Source organism: Malurus melanocephalus, unplaced genomic scaffold (genome assembly GCF_030028575.1).
Source record: "Malurus melanocephalus ecotype Western Australia unplaced genomic scaffold, MMel_1.1 scaffold_136, whole genome shotgun sequence".
In the NCBI taxonomy this organism is placed as follows: domain Eukaryota; kingdom Metazoa; phylum Chordata; class Aves; order Passeriformes; family Maluridae; genus Malurus; species Malurus melanocephalus.
In genome coordinates, this window is record NW_026623368.1 from 1,409,862 (window position 1) to 1,435,312 (window position 25,451).

Below are 25,451 nucleotides of genomic sequence, written 5' to 3' on the forward strand. Positions count from 1 at the left end.
AGTGCTGCAAGACAAACTGAACACTCCAGTCCCAATCCAGCAAAGCAAGATGCTAAATTTCATATGCACAAGGGCACCAGCATTCACTGGGATGACTATACRAAGATATAGGGGTCAGATATATGGGATGTCAGATACAAAGCAAAGGGCAGAATACATCAGCAATGCCATCTGGAATAGTGAGGTGGGAATGAGCAGACCCACAGCCTGTGTACTTAACTGAGAATACATTGCACCAAATGGTGCTAATGAGGTTAACACCCCTTTTAATCCCCTTCTGGCTGAGTCAGTTCTTGGATGGGGACTGGAGTGCTCTGCACCTTGCAAGATCAGTCTGTAATCACCATTCTCTCCATGGCCTAGAGGTATGGGGACAAATATCTAGGGCCAAGCTGTCTGGAACTTGTTACAACTCCAAGCCCTATTTAGTTCTACAAGGCCTACTTTCTAAATAGCTGACCACTTGCACTTCTGTCAGACCCAGAAGCCACCTGTAAGTAGTCAGTAGATCTGAAAACACTATTTGTATGAAACAACAGCCTACAACCATGCTCAGTAGCACAATCCCTTTTTCCCATGGATGGCAAATACCTGACCTACTGGTAAAAACATAGAAATCAAGCAYGAGCATAATTGAATCCCCATGATCTGTAGTTTGAGCCATGAAGAAAACAGAAATACCAGATCCACCCACATGATTCACAATATTTTGTGATTTTCACATTAAGTGTGAAATCCATTCATAATATGTCAATGGAAGATTAGAAGTCAGCTTTATCCTAGAGGAATGTTTGAATGGAACAAAAACCAGCTTCCAAGGTTAGTTACATGATGAAGCAAAGCTGTGTCATTTGTTAATGCATCTGCTGCAGTGGTTCACTATGAATATATTCCTCCCACCATAAAGCTCATACCTCTTCTTAGACAAAATATAACAAACCATTAACATGAAAAAAATCCACACACAGAAAACAAGCAAATGTTTTTCTTGCCTCGTGAGGGTTTGAAAGCTCTGTGCTGCTGCCTTCTCGGACTTTCCACTGTCGTCACTTTGGGGGCGTGGATAAGGTGAGTAACTGTTTAAGGGYGGATTTAGAAAGAGAGTAACTGTTCCAGGGTGGGTCTAACAAATGAATATCTGTTCAAGGGAGCAACCTTTGTGGAAGAAGGGTGACAGGGTTGGCCACAAACCACACCCACACAGGTTGGCATGTGCTTGGGGTAGGTWTCTTATGGTGGATGTTAACAGAGAACCTTTACCTAGTACCAGAACTGCAACCACATGCTTGAAAGTAGCCTGTGAGTAGCTCTAGTGATTTCTTCATCGCTGAAAACAAAGATGCATCTTGACACTTTGCTGGATGGAGGATCATGATATTGATGTATTGATTTTATGTCTTACCTCTCTTAAATAGGTACCTCAGGGACTAGAACCTGCTAGAGTAATAAAAACCTCAAGGCAGAGAGGTATGGAAAAAAAACCCCAAAACCTCAAAAAAATGGCACTTTATTTTGCTTTATACTTTAAAAATCGTGCAACCTCCTACAAGATTACAATTAAAAGGAAGGTGTAGATTGTATGTATTTAAGCACCAAAATGGTGTTGTGGAAAAATACGATCCCTAATTTCCTCTAAAATATGGGAAAATAAACAACTGCATTTGCAAGATGCTGAGATCACAAAAACTAAAAATAAGCTGGTACTTACCAACATAAATCCTTCCCTCTAAAAAWGTATGGAATTAAAACAGAAAAGATGTGCTAAATTATTCCCTAAGGTGTTAATTTTAGAGTTAGCAAACTTACTTGAAAATTTTGATTTCACTATAACTCTGTTTAGCTGGCTTCATTTTTTCCATGCTTATCTGAGCAGTGCCTCAAATTCCTACCTCCATTCACTGCCTTTCAATCCAGTAAATTTGCAATGCTACCTATACATAAGAGCCTAGTTTGTAGGAAACAGTACTAAGTTATATTTTTGCCCCAAAAGTGTAAGAAAAATTGAAAAATGAAACAAAGCAGTTAAATAAGGTCTCCCAGAAACACAAAAATACTGCTTCTGTACTGACTGGTCTCAGAACTGCATCTGTGTTCTTTCTCAACTCGAATCTTAACAAACACTCAAATTTGCCAATGTATTCTTCAAGAATTATAAATGAATAAATGTTGTATATACAATGAATAGGATCAACCCCTCTAACTTCATCACCTAATTTGYACCTTGAGCAGCTGCTGCTAATGAAAAAGTCCTGAAGCAAGGACCTACACACTGCTTGTACAGGCAGATCAAACTGCTGTCCTGGAAGCTCTCCAGGGGGAGTTCCTACATTTGTCCCTACCATTTGTTTCAACTTTCATAAGTCTCTCTTTCTACAGGACTTCAAACTCATGGCTCTCTCACCTACACAGGACCACAAGTTCTCACGTCAGGAGGACTGATGGACATTTGCTTAAGATCTGAGGTACAAGTTAAGGGACTATTTCAGTCTCATTCCAGGTGTCCAACTGAAACAGGAACCATCCCCATCTTATGAAAGCATAAAAGTACAACCCTGCAACAGCCATATCTCCATGAAAACTCCAGGACACCTCTTCCAAGCTGTCTTAATACAGTAACTGGCTACTCTATTTTTCCATGATTCCTTACTGAATGGTGTCATGGAAACATGGTGTACATGTTTTAAGTATACATTTTGCCACAGGGCTGGCTTTCTTAGAAAAGTGAAAGGTCTCTCAACTCAACAGTCTAAGTCCAAGACTAGGTATCTTTTTAAAATATGCTAACCACAAATTATGGATTTAATGCAGAAATTGAGTTATGTTCTTTCATTTTTCTCACTGCATTACTCATACTGAATGCCAAGAAAAGCTATGTTTAGCCTTAAAATCTAGAATTCTCCTAGGTCCATATCTTCCAAAGCTTTAAAGCACTCTATAAAGTCTTTATAGACAAAAGGGAAAAGAACTGGTATACTCATTCATGCACAAGGAACAGGTGCACAAAGGTTTGAGCTAGAGATCGAGCACTGGTCTTTCTGCATTACCTAAAGATTACCCTTTTTCAGGAAAAAAGAAATACTTGTGACAGAAAGGGTGCTCTTGAGCACCTTGTTTAGGAAAGTAGTTAACATCAATGCCTCCTTTAAGGATCTCCTTTCTGTGATATAAAATGGCCTATGTTTCTTAAGAACACTGTTTACCATCTTCCTGAGTGAGGTTTTATTTAGGTAGCATTTCAACAGGATATCAGGAATATCATCTTATTCACCCAGCTTAATATCTAAATTATGCTGTATGATGATGGGAAGCATCCCTTCTGACTCKGTATGAGTTTAATGTGTGTGAGAGAGCACAAATGAATGAAGAAATGATTAGGAGACAAGCAATATGAAAGGCAATTGCAGTAAAGTAAGTTAAAGAAACAGAGACATACATTTTAGCAAATACTTCCTTTTGGCCACTCTCAGGAAAGCAAAACCTTTCTAAAATATATATTTACACACCTTTTAAATATACTAGTAACAGGACAGACTAGCCTTTGCATGACATTTTTGTTTGCTTGACACATCAARATCCCAAATGTTCTAAACTGAAGTTCAGTTCCAAACTGAAGATATTTAATCTCTTAGAAGGCAAGATCTTAATTTTTTGCTTGGTCKGGGCTTTGAGCTTTGTATTTCCTGTCACATAAGATAGCAGCATTAAGAAAAACAAAAGAGTGAAGAACTCTCCTCTTTCCCTATCCTTTCTAGAGGTTAGTGCTGTGGATTGTTATCACCCTCTTAGTGAGGCTGGCATTACAAATAGTAACAGGGCAGKGATGTACTAAGATACTTATATCTCATTCAAAATAGGACCCCTTTCATCCTAAGGGGCATCCACAACCTCTCTTTAATGACACCATGGGCAAAGTTTCTTAACAAACCTGTGAAGAGGTACCTTTCTACAGAAAATTCCATTTCTTTACTGATGCAGGATATAATCCAGAGCTTTTTAAGAGTCAATGGATTGACCTCCCTTTGAATCAGTGCCTGCATATTCAATTTGTTTTGCCCTAAATGAAGTGTGTTTCTGCGAGAAATACATTGTGTAAAGCCCAAACCTCCTTATTCTGGATCTGTGTACAGTGCTGTCAGTGTGCACACTGGTTAGACAGTAAATACTTTTTTGCAAACCTGAACAGAATGTTGAAGAGAAGCTCTGCAGTGCTCCATCCACTTCTTCTATGCTGGGAAGAGCTATAAGCCGAGGAAGAAGAGCTTCAAGTGACTGGATAAAGAGCCGTGCACTGTGCTGGTCTGCTTCTTGGCTCTTCAGCAATTTCAGAGAGAGAGCAGCAGTGCGTAAGGACCTGTGACCTGGGCAATCCCGCGGTGTCTGCTCCTCATCAGCCAGGGAACAATTGTCAGAGCCGATGTCTGACACATCAGACCTGCCCGAATCCTTTTCTGCTGCCATGGAATACTGATCGCAGGAATCAAACTCAGTCCTAGAAAGGTCCTGRTCATCTACACTGAAGTTACTTTCACTGTATCTGGAACCATAGGACCGGGTCTTGCAATCAACTGATAAAAAGTTAGTTATATCTGGATAGACTATGGTGTGGCTTCTTTGAACAACATCTGGCTGGTCAATGGTTTCTGACTCTGGTTCTCTGTAAYGAATCTCTTTGCTTTCATGTCCAGCTGGAGATGGCAGGGAGATTTTTTGACCTTCTGGATTATCCTCTGGAGTTGTTTGTCCCATATCCCCTTCCAAAGTAGTCTGMCCAGTGTCTGTGGTAACACTAATGCTAATATCAGGACTCTTCTCATTTCCTGATTCCCAGGCAGGGTTTTCTGAAGACAGGATGCGTCTCTGCCACCKGAAGTCAGCATCATTGATCTCCATGGAGTCCCTGCTTGTCTCGGTCCCATCCTTCAGTTCTTCTAAGCGCAGGAGCAGCAGCTGGATCTGCTCTTCACTAAGACCCYTCCCTTGGCTCAGCTCATCTAACGCTCCAAGCAGGGCAAAGACGCAGGACACTGAAGCATAACATGCTTCAATACCACCTTTGATACACGCTTCYGTCATCCCATCCATGATACTACAATCAACACAGAGTTTATTTCAGTGATGCAACATGTATGGTGAGCACGTCACCGGTCATTCAACACCATAACCAGGAAAAAAAGAAGTGAACTTATYCTTTAAGACTATTTCTGAGAAAAACCATTAGTATTAGAACAAATTATTAAGTCTCCCATGTAATCATGGTTATTCTGTAAAGAGAGTGCCAACAAGGGAACAGTTACCATGCATTTATACCAGCATGCACAGCATGTTCTCTCTTACAGACAAGTACTCAAACTGAAAAAGAAATCTCAACACCCAGCTGAACTAAATTTAAAACCATCTGTGTCCTGAAAATGATCTTATCTACAAGATATGATCTTTATAAGAACTGAGAACCCTTCTTGCTCCATCTGACAGTGTTTAAATTTTCTATGACCTCCTTTGACTTCATCTTGGAAATGTACCCCTAAAGAAGCACACATTTACTTCACTGCAAGTTTAAGGATCCATACCCATAATTTTCAGCTGTGAACCATCATATTTGGGTATTTCAGCAAACTTCACAGGGGAGTTATCTATGCCTTTAAAACAGGCCCAGACTGGTAACAAATGAGCCAGAGCTTTTACACCTTTTCCATTTTCACAGCTTTTTTAACCAGGCAGATGCCCTGCCTCACACTGGGTATGCTCCTGAACTGCTTAAGTGTCCTGTGTGCACATGTTTAAGACTGAAGAGGCTAAAAAAGGAAAYAAAGCGTACAGCTTGAGTAGATCCAGATGGGACTTCCTTTTAGACATAGACCTCTTCTTGGATTCTGACTCAGAAGAGCAAGGCCCTGCCAAATCACAAAGCTGCCGAGGACTGCCAAGTATCTGAAAGGAAAGGAAACAGAAGTAAGCAGAAGATTAAGCATTATTTAAGTACAATAAAKAAGTCATAGTTCTATCAAGCCCTGGAACCCAAGGTAGCACTACTGTAATTTCTCCCAGCAAAGGAAAACAGCACACTTATTAAAGCTACCTTTCCTCTTTTTAAAGCAGAAAAGCAAGTAAAGGAGAATATTCAGCAAGAATCACATTTAGAATGTTCTCCAGTGCTTTACATTTTTGACKGTTTTCTTTCATCTGATATGCACACAAGACAACTTTTATGCCTACGTAAGTGTTTTTTATTATAGTTTATACCAAAGGAAACCTTCCTCTTCAGTCACCTAGTTACAAAATGATGGAGTCATGCAAAGATAGGCAAAGTGATTCCTTCAGACTCAACCTGGTGGGTGCCATCTTGTTGATGCCCACCATGAAATACAAACAAGCACCTATTAATAAGCCCAAAGAGGCAACAGGTACGTCCTGCACAAAATGTTAGACAAAACTTTTCCTAAAACCTCAGTTATCATCTTACTGTTATTTAAAATTAGAGAAAGCAATGACAGGATGACTCCTAGTTTAGACAGTAACTAAATGGGTGGCTGTGGGGTATTAAGAGATTTTTCAGAAGCAGAACAGCCTAGGGTATGCACAAGCTACATGAAAAATTCTCTAGGAGATACCACCGTTCCTACTAATTACATAAAATTGCCTTGCGTTCCACCAAATGAAAAGAAAGGTGCCCATGTGTAATGGAAGAGTCCATGGTTTCAGCTAGTGCTCAAACAAKTCTCCCAGAGCTCCAGTTCTAGTGCTTTCAGGGGCACTGGGCAAGAGGGCCAGAATGGACTGGTCTTGAAACGACTTCTTAAGCACTGACAGCTTTCTTGTGTCTATTCAAAGAAAGCTCCAAGAGACTGAATTTCAAAAAGCTGGCATGTAATCAAAGCATACATTCACCTCAATGCCTGGAAACCACACTGTAAGGATGTGTCTGGGGAAAGATGCCAAAGTAGCTGCAGACTGGATCRTTATATTCCATCTCACCCAAATGAGACAGTGATAAGGTCTGCTCCATGCAGCACCACAGCATGAGCAGTGACAGAACTGCCATAGTCGCTCGTGTTATGGAGACAAAGACATTTATTAAAACTGCATAAAACTATTTGTCAGAGTGGTGCTGATGTACCAGTTGTGCTCAKAAAGGACAATTTCAACATCCCAAGGTGGGAAGGTTTAAAAAGGATTAGTATTGCACACATCAGCAATATTTACTGTTAAACAAACATTTTGTTTGACATGCCTGGATTTGCACATGTGATTACCTCTTTCATAATTTTGATGGCTTCTACTCGATGTTGAGGTGGTGGGTAAAGCAGTATCCGGTGATACAGAGACTGTAGCACAGGCTTCATGGATTCCACTGACCCCACCAGTCGAACCAGTTCTGCTGCAATATAATATATGGTCCGTGCAACGGGCCCACTAAGGGCAGGTGCTGTGGAAGAACAACCTGAACCCCGGCCATGATCAGAGATCCCTGAGGAAGGTGAATCAGCCTCAAGGCAGATGCTGCTGTGGGCAGAGGTGATAGTTTTGTCATGGATTGGATTTCCYAGGATTACTATTAGGGCTGGACACAGTTGCTTCCTATGAAAGAGAAAAGCAGCAGATGGTAACTGGAAAAAAATACTCTCAAAAGAACAGATTGAAAATAGGCCATGTTTAAATGAGATACACACTCTTGTTTTAATGATCAGTCAAACAGCAGTGGTTAGATAGAAAAACAAATTATGCCAGGCTTTTTTCATCTCCCAAGCATCAGCATGCTAGTCCATATGGAAATACCTCTGTGTGCTGTAGAAACATGGTACTGATTTTGCAAGTTCATGTTGCTGCACGGTGCTGTCCCTTTGCAGGATAGCATGCCTGCCTCTTTCACTGGCTGCAGCCTATTACAAGGTAAAACTTCTAGGCTTTTACTGCACAGTGAATCTTTTGCAAGATTCACTGAGCAGTAGACTTTCAAGTCCAGCTTGGGAGCTTTGAAAAAAACTGACTAAACAAGAACTAATCTGTGATGACTAGAAGGCTGAATGTTCCATCACTGAACAGCACATGCATCTGTTTTAGCAAACACCCTTGGCCGTGAGCCCCTGGCTGTCTTTTGAGAATATAATTAAAGGCCTCTACAATAACTCAAAGCGTGCACTACACTACTCATGTGCCACTATCAGTAAATACCCRCCCTCCCTTCAACTGTCTTTCTGCATGAGCACTCATGTAAAGTGATTGAACSCAGCACATCACTCTTCTGTGGAACCAAAGCCAGCTCAGCACTTTGCTCCATTAGCTGCTATTTCAGCTTTGCACTCATGCACTTGACATTTTACTTCAGTCTGCAGGACCTTAATTTAAGAAGGCAAGTGCTGCATGAAAATGAGTCCCAAATCTGGTTTTCACACACATTTCAGAGGTTCAAGCAAGTGCCTAGAGCAAGCACCCAATTACAAGTAACAATTCATAAAATATATCCTCATAGGTAAGTACTTTTTAGTTTCTCAAGGTCTTAYGCAGTCCAGAATTTTCATTGCCTCTTGTAACAAGACTGCTGGAACAGCTCAGCTTCCCAAAGTCACAGAAAGAAAAACAGCTTTTAATAGGAMAGATACTGACTTTGAATCTGCTTATTCCATTTATTCCTCCAATCAAGTACATTTCAAAACATATCAGTTCACTTCTTAAGAAACATGCCTGTCTCAAAGCAGGTATAATCCCAGGTTGCAACAGCAACATATTTCCCACACATCTTAGTGCTATCAAAGTGTTTCTGTATCAAACTACGGAGAATACTGTCAGCACACAGAGCTAAATCTTCTCTGTCTGCTCCCTTCTTTATCTTCTTTGAGAACTGACTACAAAATGCCAGTCAGAGTGAAAGCTATGTGCACGTAGGCAACAGCTACTTGAAGAACAATGACAGCTAGCAGTTTGGATCACAATTTCACCAGAAAGGTAATGTATTAGTATGCACAGAATGTTCAAAATTATGTTTGCAGTTTAAATTGTTTCTTATTTTCCTAGTGTATTGGGTTTTCTTTTCCCCCCACTTAAGCAGGTAGCTGAAGTGTGCATATTTCTTGGCAGCAGTTCAGGTTAAGARGTCCCAGCCCTGATGGCCCTCATGGTACACAGTTACAAACACCTGCAGATTTGCAGCATAAACTGGATCATCAAAATGATGCAAATTGAAAATAAAATAGGAAGTGTTTTAACCAAAATAATTTCAGTGACCTTGCTTTTAGGATGGCCCCACAGCCTGTCACATAAGCATAAACTAAGGATTGGGTGACATTCAAAGGCAGAAACGTCTGAAGTGCATCTGTCACAAGGAAGAGAGCTTTACTCTTGCATTAGAGCTCCAAGAGGCCTCAGCACTGGGTCCTTATGCAACCCTGCCCAGTGTTATCAGTCTGAAGACTTCCCAGTCTTGCCACTGATGTTCCTGAGATGGCAAGGGGAGTTATGGAGTTATGGGTGCCTCTACATGTTACATCCTTAGGATTGGGCCCAAGTCAAACACTTCAATTTCAAAAAGTACTGAGAAAAAGGCACTATTTAGCCTCAACCCTTATACAACAATGCAGGTCATATGCATTTCTGAYCACCAGCACACATTTGACATTAATTTTGCTTATCTTCCTGTATTGTTGTATCAGAGCATTAAGACTTTCAACAGTACCCTCCTATGACAAACAGAGCATTTCTGTGTTTAATGCCACACACAAATCCAAACTATTGCAGAAAGCATGARAGATTTTCTGTTCTGGCTAAATCAATTAGACCTCATTAGAGTGATAATTCACTGCTGAGATTTAACGTGTAGCTGAGCAAATGGTCCTAACCAATTCTATATGAGGCCCAGAAAGATCTGATAGTAGGTTAACAGCAAGCTCTGCTCACACCTGGAGACTTTTTTACAGGTTTGTTTGCATGGCTAGGGGGAGCAGGTCCTTTTACATTTACAAACTGAGTRTTGCATTAGTCTTCAGGTGTACTCACCATATGAGATCTGTGAATCCTTTGTGCTGGTGCATGCTGGGGGAGGAACTGTTCAGCATGGAGAGGATACACTCCAAGTAAAGGAGCTGAAGTTGACGATTGTCACTGGCAAAGCAAAGATGCCATTCACATCATATTAAAACAAAGACTGTTTAATTTTMTAAAATAACTACATTAGTTCACTTCAAAAATATATCATCATTTACAGCAGTGATTCATTTTGCTTCTTTCTATCAGTTTACAATGATGTGATCACCTGCATCATCCCATTTATTTTGTACTGACCACATGCAGTGATCTGCTACTTCAAAAACAAAAAAAAAGTAAAAAAGCAGGAAGAATGAAACCCAAATAATTACTCAAATTCAGTCTAAAATCTTGGGAAGGAAGGAAGCCTTAAACAGAGGAAAAGGGGCAACAGAAGATTTTGGACTATTGGATCATTTTTTCAGGCAATCTGAAGCGTGTTTAGACTACCTCTTCTGTTTTTGGTTTTTGGTTTTTTTTTTCTCTTGGTGACAGCCACAATGGTTAAAAGTCAATGACTCCAGGCAGAAAGTTACAAGATAACATGGCTGCCTTTCAGGGCCCTGGCAGTTWCCATGGTTCTGTCAGAACCATAAACACAAAGAAAGCTCCATGAGAGAGYGTTAAAGAACCTGTGGACACTGGTAGCTGATACACTTGGGACATCCAAAGTGCCTGTGCGTACTTTCAACATTAACTTTGGGATCCCGGAGACAAGCAAGGCTGAAGTCTGCCTTGTGAAAGGAGCACTCCGTAGCAATTGAACTCACAGTCCTGTTTTTACTCCTAAGGAAACTACAATTTAATAATTCTCTTTTGGTCAGARATGAGAGCTGGATGAATGCATTCGCTGATATATGATTTAGGTCAAGGAAGCTGTAAAGAATGGATTTATCATCAATGAAATTAAGGAGCAAAAAAAAAAAAATCTGTTCCTTTGTCACTGCCTGAGTTCCTTTTGTTCACATAGATGAGTTTGCATCCATGTCGAACAATATTTTTTTTCACATGCCATGAGAAAACAATGAATCCCGAAGCTCAAAGCTAGATTTTTAACTCCATGCTATGGAGGGTTGAAAACTATTGGCTGCTTATATATTTTTAGAGGTGATATATTTTTCCTCACAACAGTCCATGCCTATCTGGGAAGATACACTCATTCCAGGTACAGGTGCCTTCTTTCCCAACAGCTTTTCTTACAATGTGTCTTAAAGCAGATGATCATCATCTTGCAGTTGACATGTGCATGGGCACGCACAGAGCATCCCTGCACTCTTGATTTTATTTTCCCAGCTGCTGACACTGATTAAATAATGCTAAGTAAGGCACTCCTCTGTAATYTTGATGTTATTAGAGACATTCATGGAAAAAAGTCTGTAGAAGAACTGCACACACACGTGTGTGCTATCTTTGCCTCTGATAGTTTCTGAAAATGTAGAGCATGTAACACATTATTACTGTCCATAACACCAYATTTTAAAAGTTAAGATCATGCATTTTCAAGCAGGTAGAGTGTATTATATTCCTAAATTTGAGGAATTATTAGATAATACAAATTACTTCAGTTGGATACATGCTGCCTAAAAAGGACAGATTTATTTCATTCTGAATATAATTTCTGTTAGGTCTTTCAATTGCTTTTGTAATTGTTATTCTCTCTACGATGGTTGGTCCAGCCAAAGAAAAAAAACTCCATGGATTAGTATTTTGCTGCTGCATGGAAGTTACCTATGGATTAGATTTAGTGGAAGCTCTTTAGAGCTGAACAGGGCACAAAGAAGTCAAATTAGCTCCTCATTTCAAGTGAGGATGAAATTAATGCATAATGAACCATACTTTCTCTAGTAAACACTTCATTTAAGCACAGTTTTGCTCTACAGTTCCAGAACTACAACAGCACAATCACATGTATCAGTGAAACTCTCCATCTCCAGGTAATAGATTGAAATTAAAAACTGAAAAAACTCACTTTATGACAGCCTGGAGCTTCTCACAGAGCACAGTGAGGACAGACACAACATCATCACAAAGAGACTCAGCTGMAGTACCTCCAAAAAGGACAAAGATCAGAGGCATTACATATGAGCAGCTGGATTACAACCTCAATTKTACTTTCAGGGCTGGTCAGAGCTTCTAAACAAGGAGCAGGGCTATCAAAATTCATAGAGAAGATACAGTAGGAAAAGTCCTAGATTGGAAAGTGATTGCTACAAAATGCAAAAGCAGCAGTATTAAGTCCAGAGAGAGCGTTAATTGCTTACATGCATTTACAGAAGGTTAGCTGAAATCCAATTCAGATAATAAAATAAGTATACAATTAAATAATACAAAAGACTGGCTACAGTATTTCTACATGGCAGCCAATTTCTATATCTCTCCCTGCAGTTTTCCCTCATATACATTTTCTGATATCTGACCAGGTTCTGATCTTATAAAAGGATGCTTGTGCTTTTTAAAGATTTTAGCCTCCATTCATGCAAGTTCTCCTACAGAAAGCCTGTTTGAAGGTCAAAAGCAGGGATTATTTTTTCCCACTAGAAGATGTTGAAAGTTAAGCCWCAATGGGAATAGAGAAACATTCTCTTATAAAATAATAACCTGACAAATGTAAACACACCTTCAATGGTGATGCACTTTCGAAAGTAGTCATTATATAATGTCTCTGGCCTGAAATACAGTAACAATTGTTTTCAGATTCCACATCCTACTCTTTGAATCTATTTCACTTCAGGAAGTAAAGCAACTTACTAAAACTTTTTCCATATCACTGAAACTCCTTAATTACAGAAGTTAGCACCTTGAAACAACAATTCATTATTATGTTGAGTGCAATGCTGTTACCATGGTCCAAATGAAGACAGAAAATCAGAAAATATCAAGAGCTAACAGGGCTGTCTCAGTTCTTACCACAGGTAACAGAGAGAACAYGAAGGAACAGAGAAGTTACAAAATCCTGAAGGTGCAACTCCCATGACATCAAACAGCACTGTACTAATAAAAGGAAAGTTAAGAATAAAAAAGCTGGATTGGAAGGAGTCACAAAAAAAGTGTTACAAATACCTTGACTCTTGAATTTCTGCAAGGTGTCAGGGTTTTCAACTGTCTGTTGAGGAAAGACAAAGGTGGTGTAATTCGTGCAAGGGGCAGAAGAACACTACAGAAGCAATACTTTAATAGCAGAGCTTTCTTAAATGTCGTCTATCTGCTCCAGTTTTTTTGTTTGTTAGGGTTTTTTAGATGACGCCTTTGCAAAATGTTTTTTAAAATTCCTTAAAATCTATTTTAACCGTCATTTAGATTTAAGGAAATTACATCTCATTGAGCTGAAAGCTTTGTAAGCCCTTAAGGAATTTCCTACACTTAAAACAACTCAGTAATAATTAGGCATGTAAATTGCGTTAAAAAAAACTGAGAGAAAAGCATAGTTTAAACTTCACAAACAACACGGAATCCAAAATCAACTGAGTATCAGAAAGTTTAGCACACCGACAATGTTAATATTACAGTACCAACAGAATCAATGGCAGTCAGGAAATGGAAATGACCTCTTACACCGTTTGGTTCAGGTGTGGTGCAGGAGTCTTCCTATCAGTGCACAAAGGGGTCAAGCCAAATTCTCCTCTCAAGCTTCAATAACAAACTGCCAAGAACTAAATGCAGCTCTCATATGCTTTTACCCACTGCTCAGCTATTAAAAGAACTAACAAAATTGAATTTGCAGACCCAAATTGGTTTTGTTTGTTTGTTTGTTTTTTGGTAAATGTTTAGGCTTGTAAAAGGAACCTACTTAGCACAAACAGAAGGCAAGGTTACTTAAACTGATTAATTCTTTTTGCAGTTGTTCAGCAGGATAAAAGCAATCTAGTCTACTAATCCGAAATAGAAGTGATCATCCTAACTCAAAACAGATGTAAGGAGAATAATCTGTACAACTACAGTCCTTAAAATTTCCTAATAAATAGAAACTTACTTCAACAAATAATACTTGTGTGACCACATGATATTATACAAAGCAGTACAAATATAAGAAGCCAATGTAATTCCACATGTACCCAGAACATTTACAGTTTTGCTGAAAATGTCCTAAGATGTCATTCAAACAGCTGTTATGAATTTTATTAATGCAATAAATAATTTTTTTTGTTAACAAAGAAGCAAAAATTTCATGAACTTAAAATCATCTTCTATAAAAATATAGAAGAAAAACCTCAATTACKGTTTCTTTAGTTGAGAATCTTTTTTTTTATGTAAATATTTGTCATACATGCAAAAACTTGGCAGATGGATTTCAATAAACCTTAAAAAAACAAGTAAACAATACAAAAGAATGGAAAAGGAAAAGATTGAGGSAGACTGACATGAGATTAAAGCCTCTTTTGTTTAATGGAAGGAGAAAAAAAACAAACCAACCAACTAGTGCTGACAATGTGAGAGCTCTGAGGCAGACATGGAACCCAAAAAAAGCTTTTAAACAGGATTAATTGAGGAAATGTCAAATAAAAGCCATAAGGCATTCAGAGAAACAAAAAGGTATGCAGCCATGGACATGGAACCATTTGTTGATGCCAGAAGGCTCACCATGTTTTCTTGCTTTTGTCGTAACTGTAAAGTCAAGTCACTCAACATTTGGCTGAGGGTTGCCCGCACAGCGGTGTTAATGCTCCGCTGGTGACAGCTAGATACATATGTCTCAATGCAAACCTGATGAGGAAACAAGACAGCAGTACAAAGAGATGAACTGTCACTTACCAGGAACACATTTTAGGAGGATACCAAGGTCTCTCACAAGCAGATAGTCAGCCTTCCTTACTTCCTTATTTCTTATTGCTTTATTAGAACATTTGAAGTTTTTAGCAGCATGGAAAAGAAGATAAGTAGCATCTAGAAGCAGCCTGCACTTTATCAGTCTCACAGCTGCAGGAATGGTAGGGCAAACTTGGCAAAGTCTTTTGTCAAACCCAAGTGATTTTGGTACTTTTCTTGCTCTGTACAGAACTCATTAAATGCTGCTTTGACTGTTCATTTCTTGATATTTATTTGTTACTACCCCTCTAGCAAGCCTATGTCTGCAGTATAAACACCCTCCAATTCTTCAAGCTTGTTGCTTCTGATATACACGTATTTGCCACTTTTTCTATGATAATTATTRCATACTGTAACACATCTGAAAGCCTTTAAAGGCCTTTTTAAACAAAGAAAATACTTTACTATAAGTAACGCAAACAATTGCCTTTTAATAACTGGCAATCCAGCAGAGGGCTCCTCTGCTCAGAGATCCCACGGGAGCCCAGGTAGCAATGGAAGAACGCTGATGCATCACCCAGTTCCCAACTCCATGCCCAGCTGCTGGCAGTTTTCTGACAATGTGATGTAACCAGAGTCCTCCCTGACTTTTTCCCGAGGTGATGTTATATCAATGCTGCTGAAGTGTTACACAGATGGGATCCTGGGCGCAGCACACTGCAAAGTGCAGTTTCAGTCCTTCATCAGGTATTTTATGGGAACGGTAAGACCTCCCATTACTRTAGTAAACAGTGTAAGCACAGTAACTACTAAGATGAAAGTCTTAATGGAGCTGAGTGGGTTTGTGACAGAACTGTACAATACAGTCTTCTTGAAGAAGCAGTTTTGGTCCTTTGTCCTACGTTAAGCTTTATCATTCACAATGAGAATCCCCAAAATCCAAACCAAGCAAGCAAGCAACCAAAAAAAAAACAAAAAAAAACCCACTGTTCACATACTTTTATATTTTCAGTTTCAGTGGTTTCATTCAGTCATTGTTTATATAGSTAATATGAAGAACCACACAGATGGAACTAGCTGTGAAAGTTATTAAAAATWTATAGTATAAATTATATGCATGAGGAGTATACATAAATGCATCTGGTGTACATTTTTGAATGAGAAGGATATTATATGATGTAAAGTAATTTTTATASTTCCCTWATGAGGATAAGYTTTACAAAAGAAAAATTAAAGTGAYCTGATTATATAGGCTAATCAGTATTGACATGGGCAYACAAACAAGACTCTTGATTGTTTCWAAGTCCTACTGAAAYGAAACCAAGCTATCAATCAAGTCAGTGATGAAGACATTCTTGTACATTAGCCTGGACCAACTCTGCCCATCAATCAGCWATCACTTGAATTCCAGTGGAGAAAAAAACCCTAAAAGCCTATTAAGCACATACAGCTCTTCACATAGGCCAAACCATTCCAGTGCTGCTGAGATCATTCTTTGGAGCTGTAAGCTTTATTCTAGAGTGCCTGACTTCATTAATGAAATGCCATTCTTAGAGGTAGGCTGACTTTCTGGAAAGAGCATGGTTGATATCTCCTTCTTCTCTCCCCTCCCCATGCGAGCTAATAAGCATCAGTACTGTCCACTTGAGTTCCAATCGTACAGAAGGTCTGTGTTCTAAATGGCTGGCAAGGTACCTTTTGAAAAGCCACTGATGAAGAAGCAGCAGTAAAAATGCCAGAGCTCAGGGCTCCAAAGAGGTGTGCAATGGACATTTTGATCATTTCATGCATTYGGGGACTTCCAGCTCTATGGCATGCAAAACACAACTAAGAGCAAAACACAAAAGGGTTAGCTAATGAAACACAACAGAGTCAAATAAAACAAACTTCCAAAGGGCACACTGGAGCAACCAATACACACATYAAAACAGCATGAACTAAATTTTTTTTGCAGGTGTCTAGACAAGCATGGGAAGGTGCACAGGGGAAGATTTAGTCTATTTTTGATACTATTAACCTATTTTYAATACTATTAATACTTAGACCACAAATTATAGTACTCTCCATGTTGGATTCTTCCTTAATTTGAAGCTGATAATGTTCAGAAAGGCTTGGAGTGCCATTATATTGCACACATAAATTGCAAATCATCAGGCAGTGCAGAATGGCCAGACTGTAGCTTTTTAGCTGTCGTTTGTCAGAGACAGTGCTCAGAGAGTTCCACCAGTAACGAAGGCAGCACCTTCTCAATTCTTCAGTGGCTCTACTTGCTAGAAAGTGCACGCTAGGAAAACTAAGGGACTGACTTGGAAAGAAATGTTAAATAGCATGGGCACTGGAACAGAAAGCTTCTCTCTGCCATCTTTCCCTTAGAGCAAGTCAGAAGGTTAACTAAATGCTGAACTGAGAAATTATTTTCTGATTCCTACWGCTTATACATTGGGTAATTAGACACAAAGGTATACTGATTTCAGCTATTAAAGTGTTTGCCTTWCCTAAAGCCTGGGCAGGAAGAACCTGGGGAAGCGTGAATGGGCCAGGTAGGATTTGCTATATAGAAATACCTAGGCATTCACTGAGGCAGTGTTTTCTCAAGAAGTGTGGAGAAAGTAGCTGTACCCCCAAACACTCCAAATAGGTACAAGTGCACTCTGTRTTATTGCTTGTTCCAATTCACTGAAGGAAATGAGTTTTGTTTGCTTTCCTGGCACATCTCAGCAACCTGCATTAGAGTTTTGTTCACCATTTAAAAAAAAAGAACTATCATTGTCCTATTTTGTATCAGCACATCAGCAAAGCTTTTCAAAAAGCAGCTTTTGAGAATTAAAGTGAAGTGCAGCTACCAAGAACAGCAGAGTTTAGCATCAATCTGTGAAAGATGACTGCCATTTTTCAGAATGCTTTTGATGAATAATAGCCCTGTCATTCACAGAGAGAACAGAAAACATTATTTCTGATTATTCCTACAGTTTATAGCACACCGAACATGACTGATCGACCATTTCCCCCAGTCTCAGGTAGTGCTCTTAAAGATTGAAAGCTGAAGGGTTTAGAGTCATTTAATGCTTTTCCCAGCAAGTACTTTGATTAATCTAGAGCTCTTCACCTACAGCAAAGAGATGCACTAAGCTGAATTCATCACCTTTTGCCTTGCATTTTAGGAAGTCTGTGAGAAATGTGAGAAAAATCACAGTAGGTGAAATTATCTGTACTTTTTTTCAGYGGGTGACCCTGACATAAAGAGGGTTTAGTAGAAATTTTAAAATTGTGGCTGGTTTTAAGTAGCAATTCAGTTCATCCTTGCTGCAGCATCTACAGATGGGGTTTACAAAGACCTCCAAAAATTGCCACACCTTATGATCTCACCTAGCACAAGAGAACCCAAAATCTAAACTGTGCTAATCTAGAACAATTACTATCTTATTTTATCCTGTATATGTTATGTACATGAACCATTCATGTTGYATCCTTGTCTTTTAAAGCTCATTTTTTTACAAAGTTGAAGTAGTCGTCTTTGGCTYCCTGTTATCACTACAACTCCTTTCTCAGCTTCCAATAAGATAACACAAGGTCAGTTTTATTCTTAAACTCGGAAAATACTGTGAYTTCCAGTTAAAGTAAGCTGTTTTCACATAGGATTTTTATTTTTTTTACAAAAACTGTCACCCCAAATACCAAAAACTGAGAGGGAACACATCCTTAAATGTCTACAGACACTTGGGAGTGTAGGACATGTAAATAATGTTTACATTCTTTCATGGACACTAGCTCTGCCCATACCATGTTAACAATATAATTTTATAATTGATTCTGCACACAACATTGTGCGCTGCACAGGATTGAGTGTTCCTGTGCATCTTCTCTAACCTGAACAAACAGCCCCATGGCTGGCAACACACTGCACTAAAAATATCACCCACCTACAAAGGCTCACTTCATATGCCTGCAGGTATATTCTTCTACAACCAAAGCTCCTTTACAAKTTAATTCAGACTGAAATCTAATGCAATAAAGGGACTAGAGTGACTAACAGCACAATGGATCTAGAGGCATAATAAATGTTTTACTTGGATGCATTAGGAAAGAGGTACAAGAACATTGAGGCTTTTGCTAACATGGCACCCTATGGCTTATACACTTCTCTTGAGGAAACTTCATTAGTGTTAGACTTGCAGCCAGTAAGAAATCAGMACAGTGCTGCTTTATGAAGAACTCAAGAAAATTTTTCTATTGCTAAAAAGCAAAATAAATATGAGGAGTAGTAAATGTGCAATGCTGTAAGATACAATTATCAATCAACTTCCAAGAGTGCCTTCCCATGCAAGTCCATCAAACCTGCCCAACTTGTAACTATTTCTTCACAACAGACTTGGGGTAAACACCAGCCCTAAAGATGGTAGATGTGTTTTGGACTGGTTCAGTTTCAGGTTACATATGGAAGACACACTCTAGGTAGCAGGGAAAGGTTAAGTAACMCAAGCACAGGCTGTGGGATAACAAAGGCACTTACCTCAGCAATCTTCAAGACCGAACTCCCATTCAGCTCAAACGTCGAAGTATATGTTATACAGAGCAAGACCTTGAATCAAAAGAGAGGAAAGGAAAAAAAATTAAGTTTCAGCCACTGTTGACTCCTTTCCCACACATGTRTTTTTAGCCACAATGCGTTCCAATTTTGAGAACAGCATCAGAAGTTACTGGGATAGAGGAGATCCTCCTGAGAAGCTGCATCTGTTGGCCCCAGAGGTACCACCCAATGGATTACTTATTGCAGTCTCCTACATATGACCACCAAAGGAAAGACAATCCAGTGATCAGCTCTGGCGTCCGAGTCCTATTCATATTTTAGCCACAAGCTTTGCATGATTTATACTCACTCCTTTCATTTATTTGCATCAATACAACAAAAGGGGAAGAAAAAATGCATCCAAGTTATTGCTTAAGTGGCACAGATAGAAAAGTATTATGTGAAACAAGCCATTAATTACTGCCTGACATGAGGATTCCCAGCATACGATATTTCCAGTAAGTGTATTGTAGTCATTTGATAATGGGTAAAAACCAAAAAAAACAATCCATAAAGCCCTGTTCATGAAGGGAAGCTTGTCCTATGTTGAATTCAGCAGGAGGAGTGCAAGACTAAAAGCCCAATTCAGCATCTTACTTTGAAGAGGAGAGTGAAAATGTGATGTGAACTACYAGAGGTAAATGGGTGAGTGGGGCAGCATGGTGAGAGGTCCCTCAATGTGGTGTGATGCCTTCTGTGTCTGGAGAGGTCCTCCCTCCCTCCTGTCATACTTTCCAGTCTCTCCTGCTTCACAGAAGAGAGTCTCAGTTACTGTTCTCTCTCCTTCAAAGCATAAAATTTCTTATTACCAGAATTTCTGTTTTGCTTGGTCTGAAATAGTATGAGCTTCTTGGGATTAGTGTACYGTCAAATTTCAATTACATTAGCATTAATACACTGGTGCCTTCTCAGCCCACTCAGAACTACTGTTCTCTGCTTCACAAGGAAATTTGGGGCATCAGATAAGTCAACATTACTGGCTGTTAACTAGGAGCAAAGTACAGAAGAGCTCGTCCACAGGTAAGCATGGCATTTTCCTGATGAAGGAAAATAAAACTATTCTGCATTTTGAGAGTCATACTGAAAAGTTTCTATATACTGAAATGCAGTGCACCTTCACAAATGCTTTTCTCAGCAGAAAAACTGTATTTCACTACAGAATGTCATACCTTACTCCAAGGTGGTAGTGTTTTCTGTTYGTTTGCTTGCTTTTTTGTTTTGTAAATAAAATACCAATCAGGGGATTGATCCTATTCKTACAGAAGATGATTTTACTACAAAAACTCTTCCAAGTAAACATTGTATAATGGCAATTTTACAGTTTTCTGTATATGTTATCTTGCCTGGACTCTCAGTACTTCATAAATAGAAGCTGAATAATGTGGATAAATACTTGGGGTAGTGACAATAAAAAAAGAGCACGCTACTCTTATGAATTACAATAGTCCTGTACTAGAAACTCTTTTTCAGATAYCTAGCATTTCTCTCTACAGAAGAGCAAAGCTTCTCAGCCAAGTTTCTTCTTTGTGGCTCCTCTTTTCTTTGAAATGGACAAAATGGATTTTCTAACCATGAAAGTGTTACACAGCCCACCTCAGTACTACAAAGAGAGGCAACAAGCTACAGAGCACCTGAACTTGCCAGAGAAAGCAATCTAATTCTAACCACAAACAATTAWGAATGTTGTACTTCGTCTTTCTTGACAGGACTTCCACAAATTTCTCTGCAATCTGTAACATTTACTGGTACATGCACAAGTGCCAGCGACAAGGAACTGTGATACCTCTTTTCCTGTCCACAGAGCACATTCTACAGAATAACAGAAAAATAAATGGTCMATTACAAAAACTCGCAATAATCTCATTTGGCTAATAAGTAGATATGTTGTAAGGGCTGTTATTTCCATCTGCTGCTCAGTCCATATGTGCAAAATTCAAAACTTTAAAGCCTAACAATTTCGTATGGCACTAACTGGATTTTAACTACTGGCCAACCTCACAGTGAGCTGTTGGTTCTCACTTCCTCAACTGTTAATTACCMTGAAATTTTATTGACATTTCTAATAGCTGTGAGAGTTCATCAGCTGGYTAAAAAGATATATTCAGTACTTAAGGAAAAACTCATTTGTAGCYTCCAGACACTGCTGTGTAAAAAAACAGGTGTAGAACACGATTCCTAAATCCAGAGACACACAACTGTTACCTCCCACTGACAAATCTCTTCTTATCATGCTAAGAGCWGAGATGGACATCCATGACTAATCTTACTTAGTGGTCTGTGTGTCCTGATTTTCCCCGCTTGTAAAACCKTATTTACTTCATGTGATTTTGTTGTCTCATCCATCTTGGCTTTGTAGAATGTGTTACTATCTAACGCTTTCCACAGACCAAAACCTGGAAGTCAATATACTACAATGCATGGAAGGACACACCAGTTTAGGCTTTCTTTTAAGCCTTTGCTCTTCGAAAATCTTTCTTCCTTTTTTTTTTTTTTTTTTTTTATTTCCTTCTTTTAATTTCCCTCTTTTATAGAGATGAACTGTGACAAGCATATATACATACACACAGATATGTTCCTTTCTGCCACAAGTGCCAAAAACCTGCATGTAACATGTAAATGACAGAAACATCAGAGATTAGGTTCAGTAAGGAAGTGAAGATCAAAACCTTGCTATAAGCAATAGGAAATTTCAGCAAAAAGATTGCTAAGTTTTGACTGYTACACTTTGTAAAAAATAAGATCTGGGAATCTACTAGATAGAGAAAGGGCATATGATCTGATGCAATCAAATGGCAAAAGCACAAGTCATCAGTCATTATTTGTCTTATTCCACTGCTATCACCTTCCCTCACAAATCATTTCTAAGTTCTGAAGTACCATCTCTGACCAATACCCAAGACTTGCAGCTATGATTTCCATCAGCGCTGCAGCAGGGCTCATTTACAGTCTTGGCAATGATCCAAACACTTAACTTGCATGTTTTCCCATTTATGTGGAACAAACAGGAAGACAGCAGGCTCCTCTTTTAAATTACRGGATGAAAAATGGGATTAAAACCAAGCAAACAAAACCAAACTTAATCATTCAGATCCACYGAAAACACTGAGTCTTCAGACAGGATATCCCCAAAGGCTGCTTAACTACTCATGACACTTTCTGAAACAGTCAGTATTTAAAAAAAAATAAAAGAAAGGTAGAGGTTTTCTTGGGCTATGACATTTTGTTTTTGCAACCACTGGTAGGGAAAGCAAAAACAAAACTACAAAGCAGAGTCTAATAACTACAAAGCAATTCTAGTAAAAAACAAAATTGAAAATCAGATTTCAATACTAATTGGTATGGACCCTAAAACACATTTTGGTTAATTTTTTCTTTCTTTCTTTTTTTTTAAAGAAGGAACTTATATTGGGTGTAAAGATAGTTTCAAAGTCACAAACTTCCAGGACTTTTTAATTGGCTAGCATTATCTTGCAAATGCCTGATGAGATCACATTTCTATAAATGGTTTATTCATAATATATTTATTTTAATTACTGTTGAAGCTCTGACCATGATGGAACAAGAAATATRAATCCTACTCCCTGGAGCCCCAGGATACATTCCCAAATGTAGTATAAGAGCACACACATTGGTAGTTTTCACAATGAGTAGAAACAAAACAAAAAAACCTCTGCTGCTGATGTCACAATGAAGGTCAATTGACACAACACGCACAGGATTTGAACTGCAATGTAATTAAACTGACATTRCAACATCTATCCATCCTGTGCCATGTGCTCTAGGATTACCCTGCTTGAGCAGGGAGATTGGACCAGATTGTGCTCTCTTCCAATGTTACATGTTCTGTGATTCTGTRTGATTCCATACTTTAAGAGAGAATATTCCAGGCCTGGTTGGATGGAACTTTGAACAACCTGGTCTAGTTGTAAGGGCTGTTATTATGAACAACCTGGTCTAGTGGAAGGTTTTCCTGTCCATGGCACAGGCATTGGAACAAGATGAGCTTTAAGGTCCCTTTCAAGCCAAACCATTCTATGATCTCTTGAAGAGGAAAAAAAAGATGGAATGGTTTTAGATCAAAAGCCTGCCTAGCATTGCTAGCCATGTTCCCCAACTGTTTAGCACGTATCTGTAGTACAAAGCAATTCTCACAYTGAAGAGCTCATGGTGGAGGCACGTCAATAAACAGAGTGTGCAAAAAAGGAAGCAGTACCCCCAAGAAAGAGCAATAAGGTTCAAAATTTCACCATTTCCAAACAAAGCAATTTTGCAGCCACCTCTAATCCCTCTGTGTGATTCATAAAAGACTTTCCTGATCTACTTTACTCACAGGCTTGTAAACTTGGAGGCAATGTGTGCTCAGACGATTCTCAAATCCTGCCCCTTGGAGGAAAACCCTRACAGAAAAAAAGGAAGGACAGCCCTTTACCTCATTCAGTAATTTGACACTAAGTCAACCAGTATTTCTGCAAAATASTTTGGACAGGAGGTGTCCTCCTATTTGTCAGAATAACTGGTAACCTGCTCATGTCACGCTCTTTGGCCTAGAAGGAAAACAAGGGCAAGAGAAACAAAGCACATTAATGAAGTCATGTACACTGTGTCACCATGTGTCACTGCACCAAACAGCAGATTTTAATTATGGAGAGAGAGGAGARTGTGTCTGCTATGAATTAGTAAACCCATAAATGCTGCTCAGCATAATGAATGCACCAGGGCTTCAAACATAAGGAGTCTATCTGGTACAGGAGAACCTCACACATCATCAGTAATGACATGCTGAGTGCTCCRAGAAGACAATGCCTAATTCGCTCACTGGACTAAAACAGAACTGCTGCTGAACACTATTTATGGTGGCATGAAACCAAGTGAAGCTTCTGCTTATGTAGTACATTGTAGGAAGGAAATAAATTATTTAAAGCTTAATAGACACTTAACAGTTTTTTCAACACTCTAACAGGAGCTTTTATCTTTAGAATTTTAACAATTAAAGGCAGGGAAAATAAAGAARAAGGCTGGCTAGCAGTGCAAGGATGATATTTCCCCCTCCACAGGTTATATCCTATTTAGGTATACTGCATTACTTTATGAATTGGAATATACAAATCTGAGTAAGATAAGAGTGAAAAAGGACAAATACCAAACTGAAAAATACAAAAAAAAAAGTTTAAAGAGTTCTCAAATAAAAATGAAGTTTCACTCATCAATTACCAAAATGATTCAAAAGTATGTCAACACATGGATGTAAGTAGAACCAGAAAAGTCAAGGAAAAAAGGAACTGGTATAACCCCTGGGTGGAAAATTCTGACATTTATTCTTGACAAGAGAATTTTTTGGGCAGGGGAGAGGGAAGATAACTCCCTTGCTCTCAGTTAATGCAAAACYATAACAGGGCAATGTACTTTACAATAGCAGATTTAAAATTACTGTTTCAAGTSACTAGATTAATTGGCAAGAAGCTAGCCTGAAGACAATCTACAAACTGGTATCCTACACACTGTCTGGCCTGCCAGAGGATTTCACACTATCCCAGACCATATCTTGACCTGCAACCAGGAAAGTGATATTAAAGAGCCAAATAAGCTGGTTTTGTGGTTGCAACACCAACCACTATGTCACATATAGTTKCTGTACCTTTTTCCTCTCTTACAAGAGACATGAAGAGCTCCAGGGCAGAGGACCCAAGGAGTCCTGGCTGGCAGYGTCAGAACAGATTACTGGGACACGAGTTCTCTCCTCAGCTGCCCCCAGGACCAGATGGTGTTAACAGCTATGGTAGCAGGGGCCCTGATCATGGGAGACTCACAAGCAGAGAAGGTCTAAACTGGGTGTATCTACACAGCTGTGGCACATCTGCACTATGGGTATAACTGCATGCAAAAGCTATGGCAAATGGCCACTGCTGTGTGGTTACTTTGGCTGGCAGTACTTGGCACTGTCACCACCATTAAGCATCAATTTCTGGCAGCAGGCAAAAAAMTAAAAGGCAATATACAAAAGTTAAAGGGTTTCTATATTTGAAGCTGTGATCGTAYAATGTCTTTACAATTAATTTTCTTAATGGTTAAGGGAATTCCAGGTTCTTGGTATATGTCTAAGWCTTAAAAAAGTCTGTAAGAACTTGTA

At 39.0% G+C, this 25,451-nt stretch overlaps 1 protein-coding gene across 3 annotated transcripts in view; it reads right to left on the reverse strand.

Annotated features, from left to right (window-relative positions):
- ARFGEF3 (ARFGEF family member 3) overlaps positions 1-25,451 on the reverse strand; it is an 88,401-nt gene that overhangs the window by 36,563 nt on the left and 26,387 nt on the right. The window contains exons 5-13 of one of the 3 annotated variants that reach the window (XM_057370916.1): positions 19,268-19,336; positions 16,453-16,584; positions 14,593-14,715; positions 13,075-13,117; positions 11,984-12,062; positions 9,988-10,092; positions 7,251-7,575; positions 5,816-5,928; positions 4,176-5,086 (exon numbers count right to left, since the gene is read on the reverse strand). In XM_057370916.1, coding sequence (XP_057226899.1) covers positions 4,176-5,086; positions 5,816-5,928; positions 7,251-7,575; positions 9,988-10,092; positions 11,984-12,062; positions 13,075-13,117; positions 14,593-14,715; positions 16,453-16,584; positions 19,268-19,336 — 1,900 coding nt within the window. The remainder of the gene's footprint in view (positions 1-4,175; positions 5,087-5,815; positions 5,929-7,250; positions 7,576-9,987; positions 10,093-11,983; positions 12,063-13,074; positions 13,118-14,592; positions 14,716-16,452; positions 16,585-19,267; positions 19,337-25,451) is intronic. The other 2 variants (XM_057370919.1, XM_057370917.1) reach the window with 2 other exon arrangements.